The following is a 19,489-nucleotide window of genomic DNA, read 5'->3' on the forward strand; positions in this document are numbered from 1 at the left end:
GGGAAACTTTACTGCTCCGGATGGTTACAGCATCGCTTAATACGCGAGAGGGAGAGCCAGCTCCCTTCTGCGGAGAGCATGATGTTCTCCTACCCTCTAGTGACTATAAAGGAGTAAGACAAAAGTTGGAAGGATTTTTGAGATGGCTTCACATGATTATTTATTGCCTTTTAATTTTATATCTAAAAAGAACAAGAGTTCTGAAAACCCAGTGAACAGGTAGGATTAAAACAAAGCTAAATTTTAAAAAAAAAAGTGTAGCCTGGTTATATTTAAAGGGCTCCCAAAATGCAAAGGATATACATTTTAGGAAGAGTCAGAACTTGGATTCTTCTGGATTTTAAAAAGCAAGGCTTAGAAAGTTTGCCTTCCTAAATGACTAGTCAGGTTACAGATCTCTCTCTCTTTCTCTCACACACACACGCTCTTATAACGCACAAAATCTTTGTTTCAATCTCCTTATTTTACAGCGAAGTAAGCAACTACAGGTTAGAAATGAGAACTGGTATACATCTGTGTACAGGTGTGTGTAGATAAATAAATGCATAGACAGAGCTTGCCCACGCACCCTCCCCTAACACACAGACCCATCACAGGCAGCTGCATCTTGCTTATTCCTCTTCTGGAAGTAGCAGAGCTGAAGAAAGTCATACAGAGTTTTTGGGGATTTGTTTACATTACGTGAATTTTGACATTTAGTCACTTCAGTGACAATGTGTTACCTTCAGAACCTGATGAATTGATAACACATCCCTATCTTCAGTTGCACCCAACTACTTTTCATGGAGAAATCTTTTTAAAGAAACAAAGAAACACTCACAAAAATAAACAAATAAATGGTAAAATAGAAATAGTATAAAAAGGATTTATAAAATATACCACATATTCCTCTCAATCTTTCCATTGCTCTTAGAGCACCAAAATCAGCTTCTACCTAATGGTAAATAACTTTCTAAACGACTAAGTCTAACTGCACTGCAACTACAAATAATTCAAGCTTAATGAAGTGTAACATTCTTTTTTTTTTAATTTATTTATTTAATTGGAGGCTAATTACTCTACAATATTGTGGTTTTTGCCATACACTGACATGAATCAGTGGTGTACATGTGTCCCCCATCCTGAAGTGTAACATTCTAACATGGCCAGCACATATAAAAGTTCACCTCTAAAACAAGCATAAGTCTAACATCTGGTTATGCTGTTATTAAATGAAATTTATCAGAGCGTAGGTTTCCTTTTTATTAGCAGTCAGAGGGAATAAAAGCCTTTACATGGAAAGGTTCGATAGTATCAGTCATGTCTACATTTGTCTTTGCTACAAAGATGAACCACATGATGAAAAGAAAGAAAACAGCTATATTTACCTTGCTGGCACTTAACCGCTTCCGATTTGACCAACGCTAAGGATTACGTCCATTGGATGGTGAAAACGGCAAAACAAAAGAGAGAAATGGAGCTGTTAACAACATGATCGTGTTATTATGCTAGTTAGATGGCGCAGACTGCATTCAAACAACTGACACCCACATTCTGAGGTTAGAGAAAACACTTAGAACAAGAAGATAGTTAGAAACCTAGGAAAATCACATTTCCATGGTTGTGTTACACCATTTTCTCACCAAATTCAAAAATGAAAAGAAAAGGACACATAACACTGCTCGGTCCTTACAAGACACATTCATGTTTTTATTTGCCTGAAAACACTATAATTTTACCTCTAAAGGCAAAGTGGAAAGGCAGATTTCTCTAACCTGAAATATTCAGAGAGCATTATGAAAATGTTTAAAAAGTTCATGGACAAAGTTAGTTCAAGTTTCTGTAGTCTTAGATACAGGAAAAGAAAAAATCATTCCATTTCCCTCTGTTGAGTAAATCTCAATATTCAAAATAATAGGAAAAACAATGGGAGTCATTCCTGCACAGTTAAGAAAAACAAGCTAATGCAGCAGTGAGGGAGGGAAGGAAAATAATATTCTGAACAGCCAGTAACCTCACCACTGTTCTCTTTTTGATCTTTCATTTGTCGAGCTAAGGCTGCTGAATTTTGTCCATAATTAAAGTTCTCTCCTAACAAAATCCCTCATTACCCCTGTCACCGTCCAGTACTGTGAAGCTCTATTCTGGCTGGTTAACTAGCTAACTGGATAAATTTGGCAGATTATTACTCAATTATGAATCTAATTGAGCAGCTCATAGTAACTATTATGATTAAGGGAAAAAAAAATACCTTTAGGCAAATAACCTATCCGCTTTGTCAATACATCTCCCCAATAAATTACCAGAAGAGAAATCATCTTTGGGGGAAGTTCACTTATATTCCGGGGACCAACACCTAGAAATGCTGGTACAGAAATGTCTTGAAAATATTCCTCACTAAAAATACTGCCTCTGGTGACACTGTGAGCTCAGCCACTCGGCATGTGACCCAGAGTTATAGACACTCCAACCTGGGTGTTAAAATCAGTTCTTTTTCTATTTTCCCAACAACATATGGACAAATATTTTCACCCAGAACAAGCACTAAAATTAACCACTATCTTGTAAATACACATGGCTATTTCTAAACAGCCTTTTGAAATATAATTCATTTGATTTTTATATCCCCAAAGACTAAAAAATAGACAAGAAAATTAATGGAAAATGAGTACCAGTGTTTGCTCACTATAATACTAACACTACCTTATATCAAGTGTCTGCTCCATGCTAAGCACTATTTTTGGTCATCGTGATCTTTACAAACCCATAAAATAGATTTTTTCGATCCCTATTTTTACACGTGAGGAACTTGTAGCTGAGAGAGGTTAGGCAATTCTGTGAATCCGACCTGATCACTTAACTTCTCAAAACTAAAAACAGGGGAGTTGAGATTCAAACCCACACAGTCTGATGAGAGAGCCCATGATTAGAACTCTAATCCAACTGTGTCAAGAAAGAGAGACAGAAGGCAGGCCCGTCAGGGCTCCAGCCAGTGTCTCACCTTCTAACTGCACCATGCCCACAGGCCCTGGCCCTGAGGGTCAATTCACAGACATTTCGCACGTGTTAAGGTTTTTATCAGCTTGACTCTAAAGCAATAAAGACTGCCTCAGTGACCACGGGTACAGAACTGAGAATTCAAGCTGAAATCTCTCCATCAGGTTTTAAATTAAAATGGAAATTTATAAGCAAATTATTTCCAAGTAATCCCAGTCTCCCCTGTTAGTTATTCCCATTAAAAAAAAAAACAATATAAGTATATCTTTAAATACTAACTTAAACTCAAGGAAAAGAACAAGTGTTTTCTGATATCGACTCTATCCCAAGAGTCCCTGATATTCATGCTAAATTGAATAGCCACACATGACCCAGGATAAATTATTCCCTGCTCAGCTGTACTCTGAACAAGTATATCAACAGGAAAATTACACTACCAATCAGAACAAATAGAACAAGCATAGTTATTATTATTATTATACTCCATTTTGGTTATATTTTTGTTATTGTCGTTCAGTCGCTAAGTCATGTCCAACCCTTTGCAACCCCACTGGCTACATATACATATACACACACACATCCATATAGTAATATATACATGTGTAATGTATATGTACATATGTATATACATGTATGTACATATACATACAAACACACACACATATAGTAAATATAGTGTGCCCTAGACCCCCTGCCAAACAAGCAAAGAACAAAGAAAATGAAAAATCATATCAAGTAGGTAATGCATACAACCTGACAAGCTCTCAAAAACAGGGGATGGGGGGTCAAAGGAAAGAAGGCCCAGACTGAATGAGAAGTGTCTCTCTTTTCACTAGATGCTCTGAATAGACAGGCTTTGAGATGTTTTCCAAAAACAAACTCAAGCTGCCTTGAGTATTAATTGCTCTGAAATTTGAAATAAGCTTTAACTGAAATGGCTCTCTAAAAACTCCAAATTTTGGCAATATTTCAATATATGTTAAATGCCAGTAGTATTGCTAAATAGGATCCAATACACTACAAAAAAATCCACAAGTGGAATAAGCAGGCTGCTATTATGCAGCTCGCTTCATGAGGTCATTATCCAAATTTACAAACCGCATTTAAATATGTAAGAAATTTTCAGAATATAGCAGATGGCAACTGGGCAACCATGTGGCAAACACAATGCTCATCTACACGGCATGTCATTTTAACCTGGCATCCAGCTCATGGAATCGGTCACCTACTGGGTGCACGGACACCAAATTCAATGGCAATGCCATCAAAACTATGAGAAGCGAAAGGAAATCCCTCCATCATTAGGTTGGATAGAAAAGGATTTATTTTTAACATCAATGTAAGAGATTTTAACATCAAAATATCAGTGCTGTTGAGGCCTCAGGTTTTAACCATGCCACTTCTTCATTAACAAATGGAGAACACGTTCCCAAAGTTATCGTCAAGTAAATGCTCATAAGTAAAGAATTCAAATTAAAAATAACAACTGTGCAGTTGACCCTCTGGCAACTGAAAAGTCACTGTGCGGTTTGTTTGTTTTTTAACTCCTTTGAGCTATCTTCAGTAAGTTCACTAGTAAATCACTCCTGATTTTCATCATGAAAATAAATTACAACCAACAGCAAAGGTGATGTCAAAATGAAGACTATTCTCCACACTGACCCCAGTGACTCAATCCAAGAAATATTATTGGAGGCTTAATTTAAAAACAGGCTTAAGATTTTCATACCAGATTCTATCAAGTTTAAATTTTAACATATCTTAGTCCTTTCTCAAGTAGCCGTTTTTAATTGGCTTTTCAAATATCTTTCAACTAAATTACAGTCACGGATGCTTTCATTCTCATTTTCATTCTTGCAACTGTAACATATAATACCAAAATATAAAATAAGATTATGGTTCATATTCACATACGTGCTCCTAAAAACAGAGCGCCAATCGTATTGTCACGAAATCCAATGCTTTTTTTTTTCTGATGCTATAGACATCTTTAATAGGTAGTACAATAACTAGAAATTTCCATGTAATTTACCAGAGAATATTAAAATGTGTATCTCTTCAGAAGTACTCTCAATAGAAAATGTGGTAGCTAAAAGAAAAAGTTGAGATGGAAATGATGCATTGATCATCTTAATAATGTACATACAGCATGATGATTAAATCCTAGAAATTATTTTTCATAACTGAATAATGCCTAAGTCATCTAGTACTTAAGAAAATGGTAAATGGAAACAGTAACACTAAGTAAAAGTGATATTTTGGATGATGTGTTGCAAGTAAACCAAAAGCAGTGTATATACTTAATAACAGCAATACATTCACATCCCTAGCCAAAACAGATCATTCCTTAATGGGTTTTTCTTTCCAGATTTCCAAAAGAAAGGCTGTACATTATCACAGTTAGAGAACTTTAAATCTCTATGTAATTTCTCCCCCTACTCAAATAATGACAAAAATGTCAGTCACCGGGTAACCCAATTACCAAAGAAAAATTGCTATGGAGAATTTTAAAAAGAAAAAAAGGGTCAGACTCACGTGTCTCTTGAAATCACACTGTTTTACTACTAGGTTCAAATTTAATACGATCACTCCCATGTCATCCTCTAAACTGTTTGGATCTTCCAATTTTAAGATATGCTCAGTCGTTCTAGAAGCAAAAGGCAACAAATGACATTAGCATTTATTGGGGTAGTATTTTTTGCCTGAGAATATATCAGGTCCTTATGATAAAAATCTACTTCTAAATAGGTCTAAGACATATGTTAAAGAACACACCAAATTCAGTAAAAATAAACCAATTTTTCAGGGTCAAGAAATGCACTGCCTAATTCAACAGATGCTCAACTGATTCTTCTCCCCTATTGCCCAAAGATAATGTAAATACTTGCTTTAATTTTAAGGTAAGTAGGTTAATGAACCTGAATATTAACAAACTAAGTACAAAATTCACCCTTTTAAATTATGTTCACATCTTTTAAATTATGTTATGGAAGATGTAATGTCAGACCAATATATATTTGGGAGCTAAAAAGCAAAAATAATAGAAAAGCTCACATTTTACAGCACTCTTCCATTTATTCAGATTTTTCATTTTATTATCTTGAGTTACCTCTAAAATTCACTAATCACAATTAGATGGTAAAATTACAATACCTGTTAAGCTCAAGATCGCTCAAAATGACAAATGCAGAACCCATGAAATCAGATATAGTTAAATCTCGATCATATACCTACAAAGAGAAGGGGGGCCAGTAATGCATTAATATGCTAAACAAATTGAGTATATCACAGTATGCATATATGCAGTAGACTGGGAATTTTGAGTTCAGTCTTCTAGATCTAAAAATAATTTGCACAATATAGTTAAAGAAGAATTTAGCCAAGCTGGTGAAGAGAACAAAATTATTCAAACCTGTCCATTTGGCTTACTATGGCCAAAATAACAGAAAATACTTTTAAGGCAGTATTCATATGCATTAAGACATTATGCACAATGGACCACTCTCTGTAGTTTAAATGGTCTCTCATTAAAATTTAGTATTTTCCACTGTGGGCACCTCTGCCAATTAAATAGAAATTTGTGAAATACTCTACAGCAGTCCCATCCTGGGCTCAACTCATGCAGTTTTAACCCAGATGTTAGAGCAATTGATGCTTATAACCGGTAGCTTAAAGCTCTATTAAGTATAAAGTTATTCCTAACGAGAAAGGCTTTAGTACTTGTCACCACTGCACTGGCAGTAATAATTCTTCCACATTCAGTAAGTTTAAATACAATCAATGGGGATATTATTTTCACTCTGACTGATCTGAGAGTAACATACAGTTTTGAACCAAGGGTATAAAGAATTCCTTCTACACGTATTTTTTAACCCAGGGCTTAGGAATTATACAAGAATGAATTTGGGGAAGGTGACTTTTAAGAAGGCAAAGATGTCTGAGAAATGAATATTTTTTAATAAAAGAGGAGGCCTGAACGTCATCTGGGATTACCTTCACACGCAGCTTTTGATCAAGGCTTTGTATTGGCAACACGACTATCTCGTCCCAAACTGGGTTCAAGTTCTTATATATGACTTTACTTTTGTACAGGGTCTTCCCATTCAGCTTAAACTTCACATAGGGATCACTCGTGCCTTTAACAGAAAAAGAGAGCAGGACCGGTTTAAAAAATACAGAAAGCCTAGGATCTCCTTTAAGTGAGGATTCTTCCCACACTCCAGACTCAAAGCGTCTCACCGAGCACACCCCGAACAAACATCTCCCTGCGCAGAGACTGAGGGCTGAGAGTGGAGAGAAACGAAACAATTTGGGGAAAATGCTGATTCTTCTTTGCCTTTTGTGATTGAATACAAATGGGGTCCTTGAACTTTCTCTGTGTGGTTTCATTGTGGGAATGTCGTCACTCTCCTACCCACAAAAAGTTCAAGACGTAAAATCCACCGGCACCAGCCACCGATATCAGGGATCCTGGAGAGAAGCCCACCCCTCCCAAGGGTGGCCGTGAGTCAGGGAGAAGGGAAAGAAACTGTTTTCAAACATTTGGCCAGATGGCTGACTCGAGAGAACCCTGTACTTTAGAACATAATCATAATAAATAAATCAATCTCTGGACCCATCAGCTCAAAAGATGGGGCCAAGGGACGCACACTGGAACAGGGGCCACAGAGATTAAACCGACAAAGTGCCCATTCTTTGCCACCCCCACACCTGCAGCAACGCAGAGAACACTGGTTCCCCCAGGCCAGCTGGACGCCCCCTCAGCCAGGCGCTCAGCAGGCCGGGGCTGACACCCTGACCTGCGGCCTCCTCCCGGGGAGCTTTGAAACAGACGCCAAGAGGAATGAATAATGTGCCGCCAGAGCCACAGTGTCCAGAGCAGAAAGAGGGACTGATGACGGACCCTCCTCCACACTCCTGAGATCAACCGAGAAAAAAACAATGCCCATAAACAGAATGCCAGGATTATGTGCTATGCATGTGTGTTACACACGTGCAAGCGTACCAGCATACGCAGGGCAGAGAACATCCTTGTGCATCCTGGGACATCCTTGTGCACTACTGGTCAGTGAATGAGGAAGAAAGGAGGCAAGAATGAATGAATGAATAACCCACAGGGCAAAAATGAAGGCCAGCTGATCATGCTACAAAGAAAGAAAAAAAATTCTAATTTGGGGAGGTATGCTGGTATAATTCATTGTGAACCAGACTCTGAATAAGTCTGAGCTCAGAGCCCAATGGTCTGTTTTGTTCACTGACACATTCCAGGTGTCTTGGACAATGCCCAACAGAGGCCTCCACAGATTTATTGACGTGTGTTCTTGATATTAAAGTCAAGCTGATAGAGTTTTGATTTTTTACATCAAAAATTAATTAGGCTACTCTGTCACAAATATTTCAAACTCCTTAATATCCACCATGAATCATTCCAATCCTGTTTGTTTGTTTGTTTGTTTGTTTTTTTCAGCTCTTTCTGAGGTTTCTGCGGGATGGAAAACTCCTGATCACAAATGCAATCCTTATCCTGAAGATTTTAACTGGCAGTCACGTCACTCGAGGGTAAGATAACACATGCTGATTAAAAGTCCTAATAGAGGAACCAAGGTCCCCGAGTGTCAACTTAGCCATTCCAGGATGGCAAGGCTACTAACTTTAAAACAAAGAAATCCAACAACAAACAGACACGGATGTATATTCAACTCCTACAGTTTAAGTCTGGCAACAAAGGCGCAGAAACCCAGCAGTCTTTATTTTGCCTTTTTAATTTTTCAATTTATTTTGTGAACTGGAGGAAGGCGGCTTTACAATGACGTGTTGGTTTCTGCCACACAACTTGAATCAGTCGTCACTATATAGACGAGCCTCCCCACCTCCCCAGGTCCTCACAGAGCACAGAGCTGGGCTCCCTGGACTATACAACAGCCTCCCCTAGCTATCTATCACACACGATCGTGTCCATATGTCAATGCGACTTTCCTAAGAACCCAGCAGTACTTCTTTCAAACCTGGACACTCATGCACGCAGGTCTGAGCAGGAGAGCAGAAACGAAGGCATTCCCCGCCATTCAGGGGCAGAGCCACTGGTGAGTGAGTAATCCGTCCCACCTCCCTCCCTTTTACAGTACAAGAGAACACCTCTGGCAAGTCAGATTTTAACAATCATTCTGATATATATATAGATAAAAAAAGGGGGGGGACTCTAATAAAAAGAGGCCTTTAATTAAATGAAATTGCCACTCTGGGATCAGGCCTTCATGCCTGTCAGCGTGCTCTCAAAATAAACATCTCACAAGCCGGCCTCGGTGGTGTCACTTTCTCAGAGGCAAAGCACGCTGGGTAATCCCCAGGCATCTTGACAGCTACATAATGTTCAAACTGTTTCACGGGTGAATGGCGGCAGCACGTGAAAGAAAATATTAATGTCTGGAATTAATAGAAAAAAAGGGACCGGGGTTTACACAGCCAAACAAGGAACCAGGGTGTCAAGTGAGTGCAGAGTTAATTGTTAGGGAAAATTTGAGAAACGGGGGGGTGGGGGCTTGGGGGGCACGTCGTGGTTTTTCTCTCAGCGCCTAAGTGCCTCACTGTCAGGCAAGTGACATCTTAACTAGGCCGGTTCTGAAAAGGGGTCGCCGCTCAGGAATGCAAGGCCCAGATGATACAAATGGTGAGATGACACCTGAATGGGTGGACTTTAACCCTCCCCCTCCAACGGGGTGCTTCATAAACAATGTGGCTCTCGGGAATAAAGAGGTGCTGCGGAGCTTTAGAAGGAGAATGAAACCAGGAGGCCTGAGACGAGGCGCCCACTCTGGGTTACACCCACTCCGCCACGCGGACGCCACGGAATCACACAGCCTCGGCTTTAGACCACGCGAGCGTTTAAGCATCCGTGGCCGGGGTTTCCCGCTCCCCTGCCAAACATGCTGTGGTGTTCTGTGTGTGCTCAGACAGAAACGCTGCACCGATCCACGCTCCGACAACAGCGCAGGGCAGTCCCTATTGCTGCTCACGACACCCCGATGGGCACAGCTCTGTGGGCCCAGTACCTGCCCGGCCGCTACCATCACTCACGGGCCGCGAACACAGGTCACCTTGGACCACAGCCCACTGCTGGGTACCAAGGGGGACTGCAAGGGAAAATCCATCCAAAGCCTTTTCTTCTTCTGCACCTGGCGGACAGCAGACGCGCGGCATATATAACACCAGGCCCAAGAGGTAAGTGTCAAAACAGAATAGAGCTTGGGGGTTCAATGCTCGCTCACAGCGCTAACCGCAGTATCAGCGGAGGCTGAAATAAAGGAGGTGGGAATTGAAACATGGGTGGATCTGGCCACGCAGAGAAGGACCAAGGCCATTTCGGCTGGAGGGGCTGGCACTGCAAGGGGAAAGAGACCGTCAATTAAGAAATGCCTGAAGTTGTGTGGTGTCCAGCAAGCATTTTATTTCATGCCAAAAGTTAAGGGAAAAAAATGTTTAATGAGAAAATTTTAAACATCCGGTTTTGAATCAGAGACTAAAATACCTTAAAATCACAAAATAAAAAGTTATGGTTTTGCTCGGTAAGAAATAAAGGGTGGTTTTGATTTTCTTGTTCTTTTTTATATAAAAATGTTTAAAAAGTGTAGTACACACATATGATTCTGAAAGGTATGAAACAAAAACTCTCCACCCTCTTAATCTTTCCTCATTCCCATTTCCCTAATGTACCCGTTTCTAGAATGTTTTACAGGAAAAAATATAAGAGTTGTTTTTAACTTGAATGTAATCATATTAGATGCACTAATTTCACAATTAAAGTACCTTGAAGCTCTGTTCATATCAACAATGCAGATTTCTCAGTTTTTTAACTCTTACCAACTGCACACATTTTCACTGTGTTGCTGTATCTTAATTTATGCAATTAGTTATCAAATAATGAACCTTTATTTCATTGGCAATTTTTTTTTACTAGCACAAACAATACTACAAGCATCCACGTATATCTATCTTGGAGTTCACATATGATTATATTTTTTTAAAGATGCAGGACAAATGAATATGTGTCTTTTCTGGTTGTGACAACCACAGTCAAATTATTCTTCCAAAACCTGTCAAAATTTACACTTCCACTAAAAGTATATGTTTTGTAATTTTTTCTTTACATGCTAACCAATATTTGATGTCATAAACCTTTACTTTGAACTAATGGCAGGTAAAAAAAAAAAACAGTATCTTTATTTCGCTCTATCATTAACATTTTCAGTGAAGTTTAGGATCTTTCATATTTTCATGATCTACATTTGCCTTTCTTTGTCAGGGAAATTCTCACTGATATCATTTGCCCATTTTTCTATGAGCTCGTGATTTTCTCTTCTGCTTATGGATTTGAATGAGCCCTTAATTACGGAAAGCAGCCACTGGCTGTAAATCTTGTCATACTTTGTTTAAACTTACATTATTTCTTATAATAAGTTATTTTCATTTTTTATTTAGGCAAATTTACCAGTTTTATTTATGACATTGTCATTTAACATTCTGTTTAGGAGAAGTTTTCTCACTAAAGGATTTTAAATTAGTTCAGTCATGTTTCTTCCCACTGATTTTTGTAGTTTTTCATTTTTTACACTTAAGTCTTTGCTCCATCTGGAATTATTTTAGTGCGAGAGGGAAGGAAATTCAGGTTTACTTATAAGCAGGGGAGCAGAATGATCAGAGCCAAGCTTTAGAAATATAAATCTGGCAGCAGCTTATAATTTAGAAGGAAGAAGAAACAGGCAAAATCAAAGGAACCTGGTAGCTGAGATACTATAGCACCGGGGAGTTGGATAGAAAGCTATACCCAGACCCTAAGAAGCACCGATGCGAGGTTTCACAAAGCATGATTCATGGAGCACTCATATTTCACGATGCTCCACAGACCGAAAGGGTCTTGTCATCGGAACCACTGGGGAAAGCTGTTTACTCTTCCCTTACTTGGAACTTCCTATGTAGAGTAAAACATTAAACTGCGAAAGCCCAAGAAGTGCCTTAATGACAAACAAAAGCAAACAATAAAAAGAGTCTGGGACGTCCCTGGTGGTCCAGTGGTTAAGAATCCACATTCCAATGTAGAGGACAAGGGTTTGATTCCTGGTCCAGGAACTAAGACCCCACATGCTGCAGGGCAACTAAGCCCGTGTACCATTAAATACTGAGTCTGTGCACCACTCGGGAGAAACCCATCCGTAGCAGCCAAGAGCCCACAAAGGGCAGTGAAAGACTCCTCATGCCACAACCAACACACAGCACAGCCAAGTTAAAGACACATAAATAAATTAAAATGTATAAGAAAAAACACAGGGTTCAACTTTTCGACTCTGTATTTCATAAAATTATTTAAATATAGAAAGCATTTTACTTGGTCACCTGAACACATAATATTAAACTCCTCCAAATCAAAGTTCTGGAAGGTAGGATGTATGCCCAGAGTTATCTAATATGCACAGTAGTTGAATTTGATGAAGATATGAATAAATGAATGAATAAAGTAAGATGGGCATGGTGGGTTACATTCCCAGACCTTCCTTTTAATAACCATATAACCTTACGCATTGTGATTTCCTTAGGCCTTACTATCTTCACCTGTAGAAGGAAGGAGCTGTCTGAATACTTCTGTCAGGGGGTCCTAAGAGTTCAGTTCCAAGTCAACAATTATTTACTAAGTCGTTAGGGAACTTTAGATACGTATAGATAAATTCACACTGCATAAACAGTATTTGGACACATATCAAAAGCATACATTCAACATTTTTTCTATCCTCTGGCTTCAGAGTAATAAGTGACTATTATTTTATTTATGCACATACGCTTAGACTCTTTTCAATTCATACACTTATTTAGAATTCTCTTCTTGCCAGAAGGCAAAAAAAAAAAAAAAAAAAGTAAATCTGAGCTGTTTTTATAAGGGATCCATAAGTTCTAACTTTCTCTGAGGCTGGCCAAATAAAAAACTGACCTGATTTGGAGAGAACAACCGAGCGATGATTTCTGAACAGCGGCTGCTGCCCTCTAGCAGTTACACTGAGATTTCCAGGTTAAACTGTGTCCAACTGCAGCTGGAGTTTTCAATCGGAGCATAGTTGCTTTACAATGTCGTATTTAGTCTCCGCTGTACAGCAAAGTGAATCGCCCATCCTTGGGTGTGTGTGTGTGTGTACATGCATGTGTGTGTACCCTTTCTTTCTGGATTTCAGAGCATTGATAGAGTTCCCTGTCCTATGCAGTAGGTTCTTACTAGCTAACTATTTTATCCATGAGATCAGCAGTGTCTACGTGTCAATCCTCATCTCCCAATTCATCCTACTTACCCCCCTCCCCTTGGTATCTATGTTTGTTCTCTATGTCTGCATCTCTGTTTCTGCTTTGCAAATAAGACCATATATACTATTTTTCTAGATTTCACTTATATGCATGAATATACATTTGCTTTTCTCTGACTGACTTCACTCTGTATGACATTTCAACTGTAAATTCCTTAACGGGCACCTCCAGAGACCATTACAAGCTTTATGGAAATTCAAAGGCCACTCTTCCTGAGTCCCATGGGACAGAAGAAAAAACTTTCCCTTAGTTCAGTTCAGTTCAGTTGCTCAGTCATGTCCGACTCTTTGCGACCCCATGAATCGCAGCACACCAGGCCTCCCTGTCCATCACCAACTCACCAACTCCCGCAGCTCACTCAGACTCACGTCCATCGAGTCAGTGATGCCACCCAGCCATCTCATCCTGGGTCATCCCCTTCTCCTCCTGCCCCCAATCCCTCCCAGCATCAGAGTCTTTTCCAATGAGTCAACTCTTCACGTGAGGTGGACAAAGTACTGGAGCTTCAGCTTTAGCATCTTTCCCTCCAAAGAAATCCCAGGGCTGATTTCCTTCAAAATGGACTGGTTGGATCTCCTTGCAGTTCAAGGGACTCTCAAGAGTCTTCTCCAACACCACAGTTCAAAAGCATCAATTCTTTGGCACTCAGCCTTCTTCACAGTCCAACTCTCACATCCATACATGACTACTGGAAAAACCATAACCTTGACTAGACGGACCTTAGTCAGCAAAGTAATGTCTCTGCTTTTGAATATGCTATCTAGGTTGGTCATAACTTTTCTTCCAAGGAGTAAGCGTCTTTTAATTTCATGGCTGCAGTCACGATCTGCAGTGATTTTGAAGCCCCCAAAAATAAAGTCTGACACTGTTTCCACTGTTTCCCCATCTATTTCCCATGAAATAGATGGGACCGGATGCCATGATCTTCGTTTTCTGAATGTTGAGCTTTCAGCCAACTTTTTCACTCTCTACTTTCACTTTTATCAAGAGGCTTTTTAGTTCCTCTTCACTTTCTGCCATAAGGGTGGTGTCATCTGCATATCTGAGGTTATTAATATTTCTCCCAGCAATCTTGATGCCAGCTTGTGTTTCTTCCAGTCCAGCGTTTCTCATGATGTACTCTGCATATAAGTTAAATAAGCAGGGTGACAATATACAGCCTTGACGTACTCCTTTTCCTATTTGGAACCAGTCTGTTGTTCCATGTCCAGTTCTAACTGTTGCTTCCTGACCTGCATACAGATTTCTCAAGAGGCAGGTCAGGTGGTCTGGTATTCCCATCTCTTGAAGAATTTTCCACAGTTTATTGTGATCCACACAGTCAAAGGCTTTGGTATTGTCAATAAAGCAGAAATAGATGTTTTTTCTGGAACTCTCTTGCTTTTTCCATGATCCAGCAGATGTTGGCAATCTCTGGTTCCCCTGCCTTTTCTAAAACCAGCTTGAACATCAGGAAGTTCACAGTTCACGTATTGCTAAAGCCTGGCTTGGAGAATTTTGAGCATAATCATAAGGGATAATCATAAGGGATTTGATTTAGGTCATACCTGAATGGTCTAGAGGTTTTCCCCATTTTCTTCAATTTAAGTCTGAATTTGGTAATAAGGAGTTCATGATCTGAGCCATAGTCAGCTCCTGGTCTTATTTTTGTTGACTGTATAAAGCTTCTCCATCTTTGGCTGCAAAGAATATAATCAATCTGATTTCAGTGTTGACCATGTGAGATGAGTGAAATTGTGCAGTAGTTTGAGCATTCTTTGGCATTGCCTTTCTTTGGGATTGGAATGAAAACTGACCTTTTCCAGTCCTGTGGCCCCTGCTGAGTTTTCCAAATTTGCTGGCATATTGAGTGCAGCACTTTCACAGCATCATCTTTCAGGATTTGAAACAGCTCCACTGAAATTCCATCATCTCCACTAGCTTTGTTCGTAGTGATGCTTTCTAAGGCACACTTGACTTCACATTCCAGAATGTTTGGCTCTAGATGAGTGATCACACCACTGTGATTATCTTGGTCATGAAGATCTTTTTTGTACAGTTCTTCCGTGTATTCTTGCCACCTCTTCTTAATATCTTCTGCTTCTGTTAGGTCCAGACCATTTCTGTCCTTTATCAAGCCCATCTTTGCATGAAATGTTCCCTGGATATCTCTAATTTTCTTGAAAAGATCTCTAGTCTTTCCCGTTCTGTTGTTTTCCTCTATTTCTATGTATTGATAGCTGAAGAAGGCTTTCTTAGCTCTTCTTGCTATTCTTTGGAACTCTGTATTCAGATGCTTATATCTTTCCTTTTCTCCTTTGCTTTTCACTTCTCTTCTTTTCACAGCTATTTGCAAGGCCTCCCCAGACAGTCATTTTGCTTTTTTGCATTTCTTTCCCATGGGGATGGTCTTGATCCCTGTCTCCTGTACAATGTCATGAACCTCATTCCATAGTTCATCAGGCACTCTATCTATCATATCTAGGCCCTTAAATCTATTTCTCACTTCTACTGTATAATCATAAGGGATTTGAGTTAGGTCATACCTGAATGGTCTAGAGGTTTTCCCCATTTTCTTCAATTTAAGTCTGAGTTTGGTAATAAGGAGTTCATGATCTGAGTCATAGTCAACTCCTGGTCTTATTTTTGTTGACTGTATAGAGCTTCTCCATCTTTGGCTGCAAAGAATATAATCAATCTGATTTTGGTGTTGACCATCTGGTGATGTCCATGTGTAGAGTCTTCTCTTGTATTGTTGGAAGAGAGTGTTTGCTATGACCAGTGCATTTTCTTGGCAAAACTCTATTAGTCTTTGCCCTGCTTCATTCCGCATTCCAAGGCCAAATTTGCCTGTTACTCCAGGTGTTTCTTGACTTCCTACTTTTGCATTCCAGTCCCCTATAATGAAAAGGACATCTTTTGGGGGTGTTAGTTCTAAAAGGTCTTGTAGGTCTTCATAGAACCGTTCAACTTCAGCTTCTTCAGCGTTACTGGTTGGGGCATAGACTTGGATAACTTTGATATTGAATGGTTTCCCTTAGTAGAGCACAGTCTACTTTTCTTATAAGAGAAGTAGATTCAAGTCTAGCAGCCAGGTTCAAGCAATAGATTCAGGTCCAGGAGAATTTCAAACCACGCTGCATCCACTAAAATCGGATGAAGGGAACATGTATTCCCAGGATTGCTTTAGCCCCTCCTTCTGCACATGGTGGCCACATGCTTCTTTTCTTTTGGTACCCACCTCAGAAGAACAGGCTCCTCTTGGACCATCTAAGGGCCTTGCTGGCCACGTTTTCTCCTGGTTGAACTATTCCTGGGCTTTTCTCCCAGGGTGACTGACGTCCCTCCTCTTGGGGAGCCCAGCACGTCTAACAGCCTGATGACATTTTGGTCAAGGCTTGTCCACTGCTGGACCCTGGGATATCATTTACCAGAGTCACCAAATTCCGTTTTTTGAAAGACCATCCAGCGGCCAACTTGCAGTGAGATCAAGGATCACAATTCACCAATGTTACCAAAACTGGCTTAGTTTAACTGTTTATAAAGTTTTACCAAAACTGCTATTTTTCACTATTTATAAAGTTTGTATGGAATAAATAATGGGAATTAAGAGAACTGTGGAAAGTGAGCGCCTCTTGGGGCCTTCCAATCCTCCCCCTCTACCAGGGGCCCCCAACTTCCTTCAGCTGACTCACCCCACCCCAGGACTCCTCTGCTTTCCCTACTCTCTGCCCCTCCCCAGCTGTTACCTCTAACAATCTCTCTCTTTCTGTCTTTAGTCATCCCTTTTCTGGGATCTGCAGTGTAAGCTGGGTCACTTCTGTTCCTTTTTATCATTTTTTTTGACCTGAGACAAATTCAATATTATTTAAGATGTTGTTTTGGTTTTGTCTTCATAGCCAATTAACTAATATGACCCAGAGACCTTCAAAAGTTGTTTTTAAAGGTTTTCAACCAATAACTTTATATACTAAATCTTATAAACAGATGAACAAGAAACACTGTTGATATGCTGACAAAGTCAGTAAATGTGCCATTTGGTAAATGGATTACTGAACAGGTTGGCCCTTGTGAAGTGATCACTGGAATAGGTGCCTGCACCCCGCTTCTTGATCCAGTGATCAGAAGCACGCAGGGGTATAAACTTCTGCTTAAAGACAACGTGCACAGCTGTCCCTGTAACACCAAAAGAGGGGGAACCCAGGTAAAAGATAGAAGAAGGCATGACCACAGAGAAAACAGGAGAGAAAAGCCAGAATATATCAATGTGAACAGAACATAAAGCATGCAAGGACAAAAGGAAGTAAGAGTAAGCCGAAAGGCAGTCAGTATAGCTGTCTGTCTCTGGCCAAGCCTCCCAGATCTCTGTGTACATCAGCTCTCAGTGTTTCAGAAACCCATGCTAACAAAGCATATTGCAGCTCTTGATGCCTTAATAGTCTTCTTTTTATTAATAAAAATACTTAAAATGTCCCCAGCTCACAATACCGTTTAAGCATAATTTTAAGTCTAATGAAATGGACACCACCCTTTACAGAAAGGGGACAACACTGCTGAAGTTTAGTATAATAACGTAGGGGTGATCTCACTGAATCCTCCAAAAGCTGTGAAATAAACACCATTTATGTTGCCGTTTTAAGGATGAGGATGGTGAGTAAGTTGCTCGACCCAAGCCCTAGTCCCAGGCCCATCTCATTCTAACTTTTTGTTTTAGTCACTTGGGTGTGTCTGACTCTTTGTGACCCCCATGGATAAACCCAGCCAGGCTCCTCTGTCCATGGACTTCTCCAGGCAAGAATACTGGAGTGGGTCACCATTCCCGTCTCCAGGTACCCATTTCCTTCCCAAACCAGGGATCGAACCCAGGTATCCTGCATTGCAGGCGGATTCTTTGTCATCCGAGTCACCAGAAAAGCCCTTACTTAAGTGCAGCCATACTTAATCCCCAAGCATAACCTCTGAAATTCTGACACTCCTTCCATCAAGAACCAGGGTGCCTGCCCCTCCCCATCACCTGGGCAACCACTTTAACCAATGCAGGGAAGTGAAAGTAACACCATGTTCCTTGCAAGGCTTTCGCTGTAACAGGTGACACGGTGGCCACTCCATACACGGGAACTTCACGCCTAGAGCCCTGCGCTGTGACCTAAGAAGGGTGAAGATTCTGAGAGCATTGGGCTGTGAGGAAGCCAGGCCTCGTGTATAACAGCCCTCCTCTTCCAAGCATACACCTCAGGCCCCCAACATCCATGTGAACAGGCCTTTGAGTCCTTGGACAATGAAGTCCCCACAGTTAAGTCACACCCTAAATCTCAAGTTTCCCAGGTGAGACCCCAGAGCATGTGCAGCAAAGCCAAGCCACCCCTGTGGTGCTTCACGCAAATCCATTCACCAGTCCTGGGCTGCTGAGATTGCAGGTAATTTGTTAGACATTGACAGTCTCTGGAATGATGCCCCTCACCATCAGCCATCATGCTCCCCACCTCACATGCAGCATGCTAGAAAAACCCAAGGTGTGATGGCGTGATGGAATTAGCTGCCCAGCCCTGTAGCCGACATCCAAATCAAACCACAAGGGAAATCACAAACACGTGGAGAGGCACCCTCTGTGGACTTCAGCCTCCGTGCAAACCATGCACACACCCTCCAGCAGAACTCACCATAGCAACATCAGAACCCAACGAAGGAAGTAAAAAGAACTACTCAAAACATAGCATGCCCATATTACATCAGCATGGAAATGAAAAAGATTCAAACAGTCCTTATAGAGAAATCCCATTCAACCAAACAGAAGGCATGGGATGTTCAAGTCAATGGTTTTGGATGGGGAGGTGAAAAGGCTGTTTGTTACAAGCAGTGGACATGGGAAGCAGGCCTGTCTTGCTCCAGGGCCCTTCACAGAAATGGAAAAGGAATCCCACTGAAGGGACAGGTAACTAACTCTCCAAAGCAGGGGAGGACGGGCGCTTTCTGATCAACCAGTGAGAATACAGTTGTTGTTTAGTCGCTAAGTCATGTCCGACTCTTTGCGACCCCATGGGCGGTAGCCCGCCAGGCTGCTCTGTCCATATTTCCCAGGTAAGAAGAGTGGAGTGGGTTGCCGTTTCCTTCGGCAGGGAACCTTCCCGAGCCAGGGATCAAACCCACATCTTCTGAATTGGTAAAGCGGATTCTTCACCACTGAGCCACCTGG

General features: G+C 40.6%; 1 protein-coding gene across 14 annotated transcripts in view; it reads right to left on the reverse strand.

Moving 5' to 3' along the window:
- The window catches only part of MCTP2 (multiple C2 and transmembrane domain containing 2), a 268,239-nt gene that overhangs the window by 150,289 nt on the left and 98,461 nt on the right, over window positions 1-19,489 (reverse strand). For all 14 annotated transcript variants that reach the window (XM_060401994.1, XM_060401992.1, XM_042235050.2 and 11 more), the window contains 4 exons: window positions 6,970-7,112; window positions 6,130-6,206; window positions 5,512-5,623; window positions 1,368-1,403 (listed from right to left, as the gene is read on the reverse strand). In XM_060401994.1, coding sequence (XP_060257977.1) covers window positions 1,368-1,403; window positions 5,512-5,623; window positions 6,130-6,206; window positions 6,970-7,112 — 368 coding nt within the window. The remainder of the gene's footprint in view (window positions 1-1,367; window positions 1,404-5,511; window positions 5,624-6,129; window positions 6,207-6,969; window positions 7,113-19,489) is intronic.

The sequence above is a fragment of the Ovis aries genome, chromosome 18 (assembly GCF_016772045.2).
Source record: "Ovis aries strain OAR_USU_Benz2616 breed Rambouillet chromosome 18, ARS-UI_Ramb_v3.0, whole genome shotgun sequence".
NCBI classification, from domain to species: domain Eukaryota; kingdom Metazoa; phylum Chordata; class Mammalia; order Artiodactyla; family Bovidae; genus Ovis; species Ovis aries.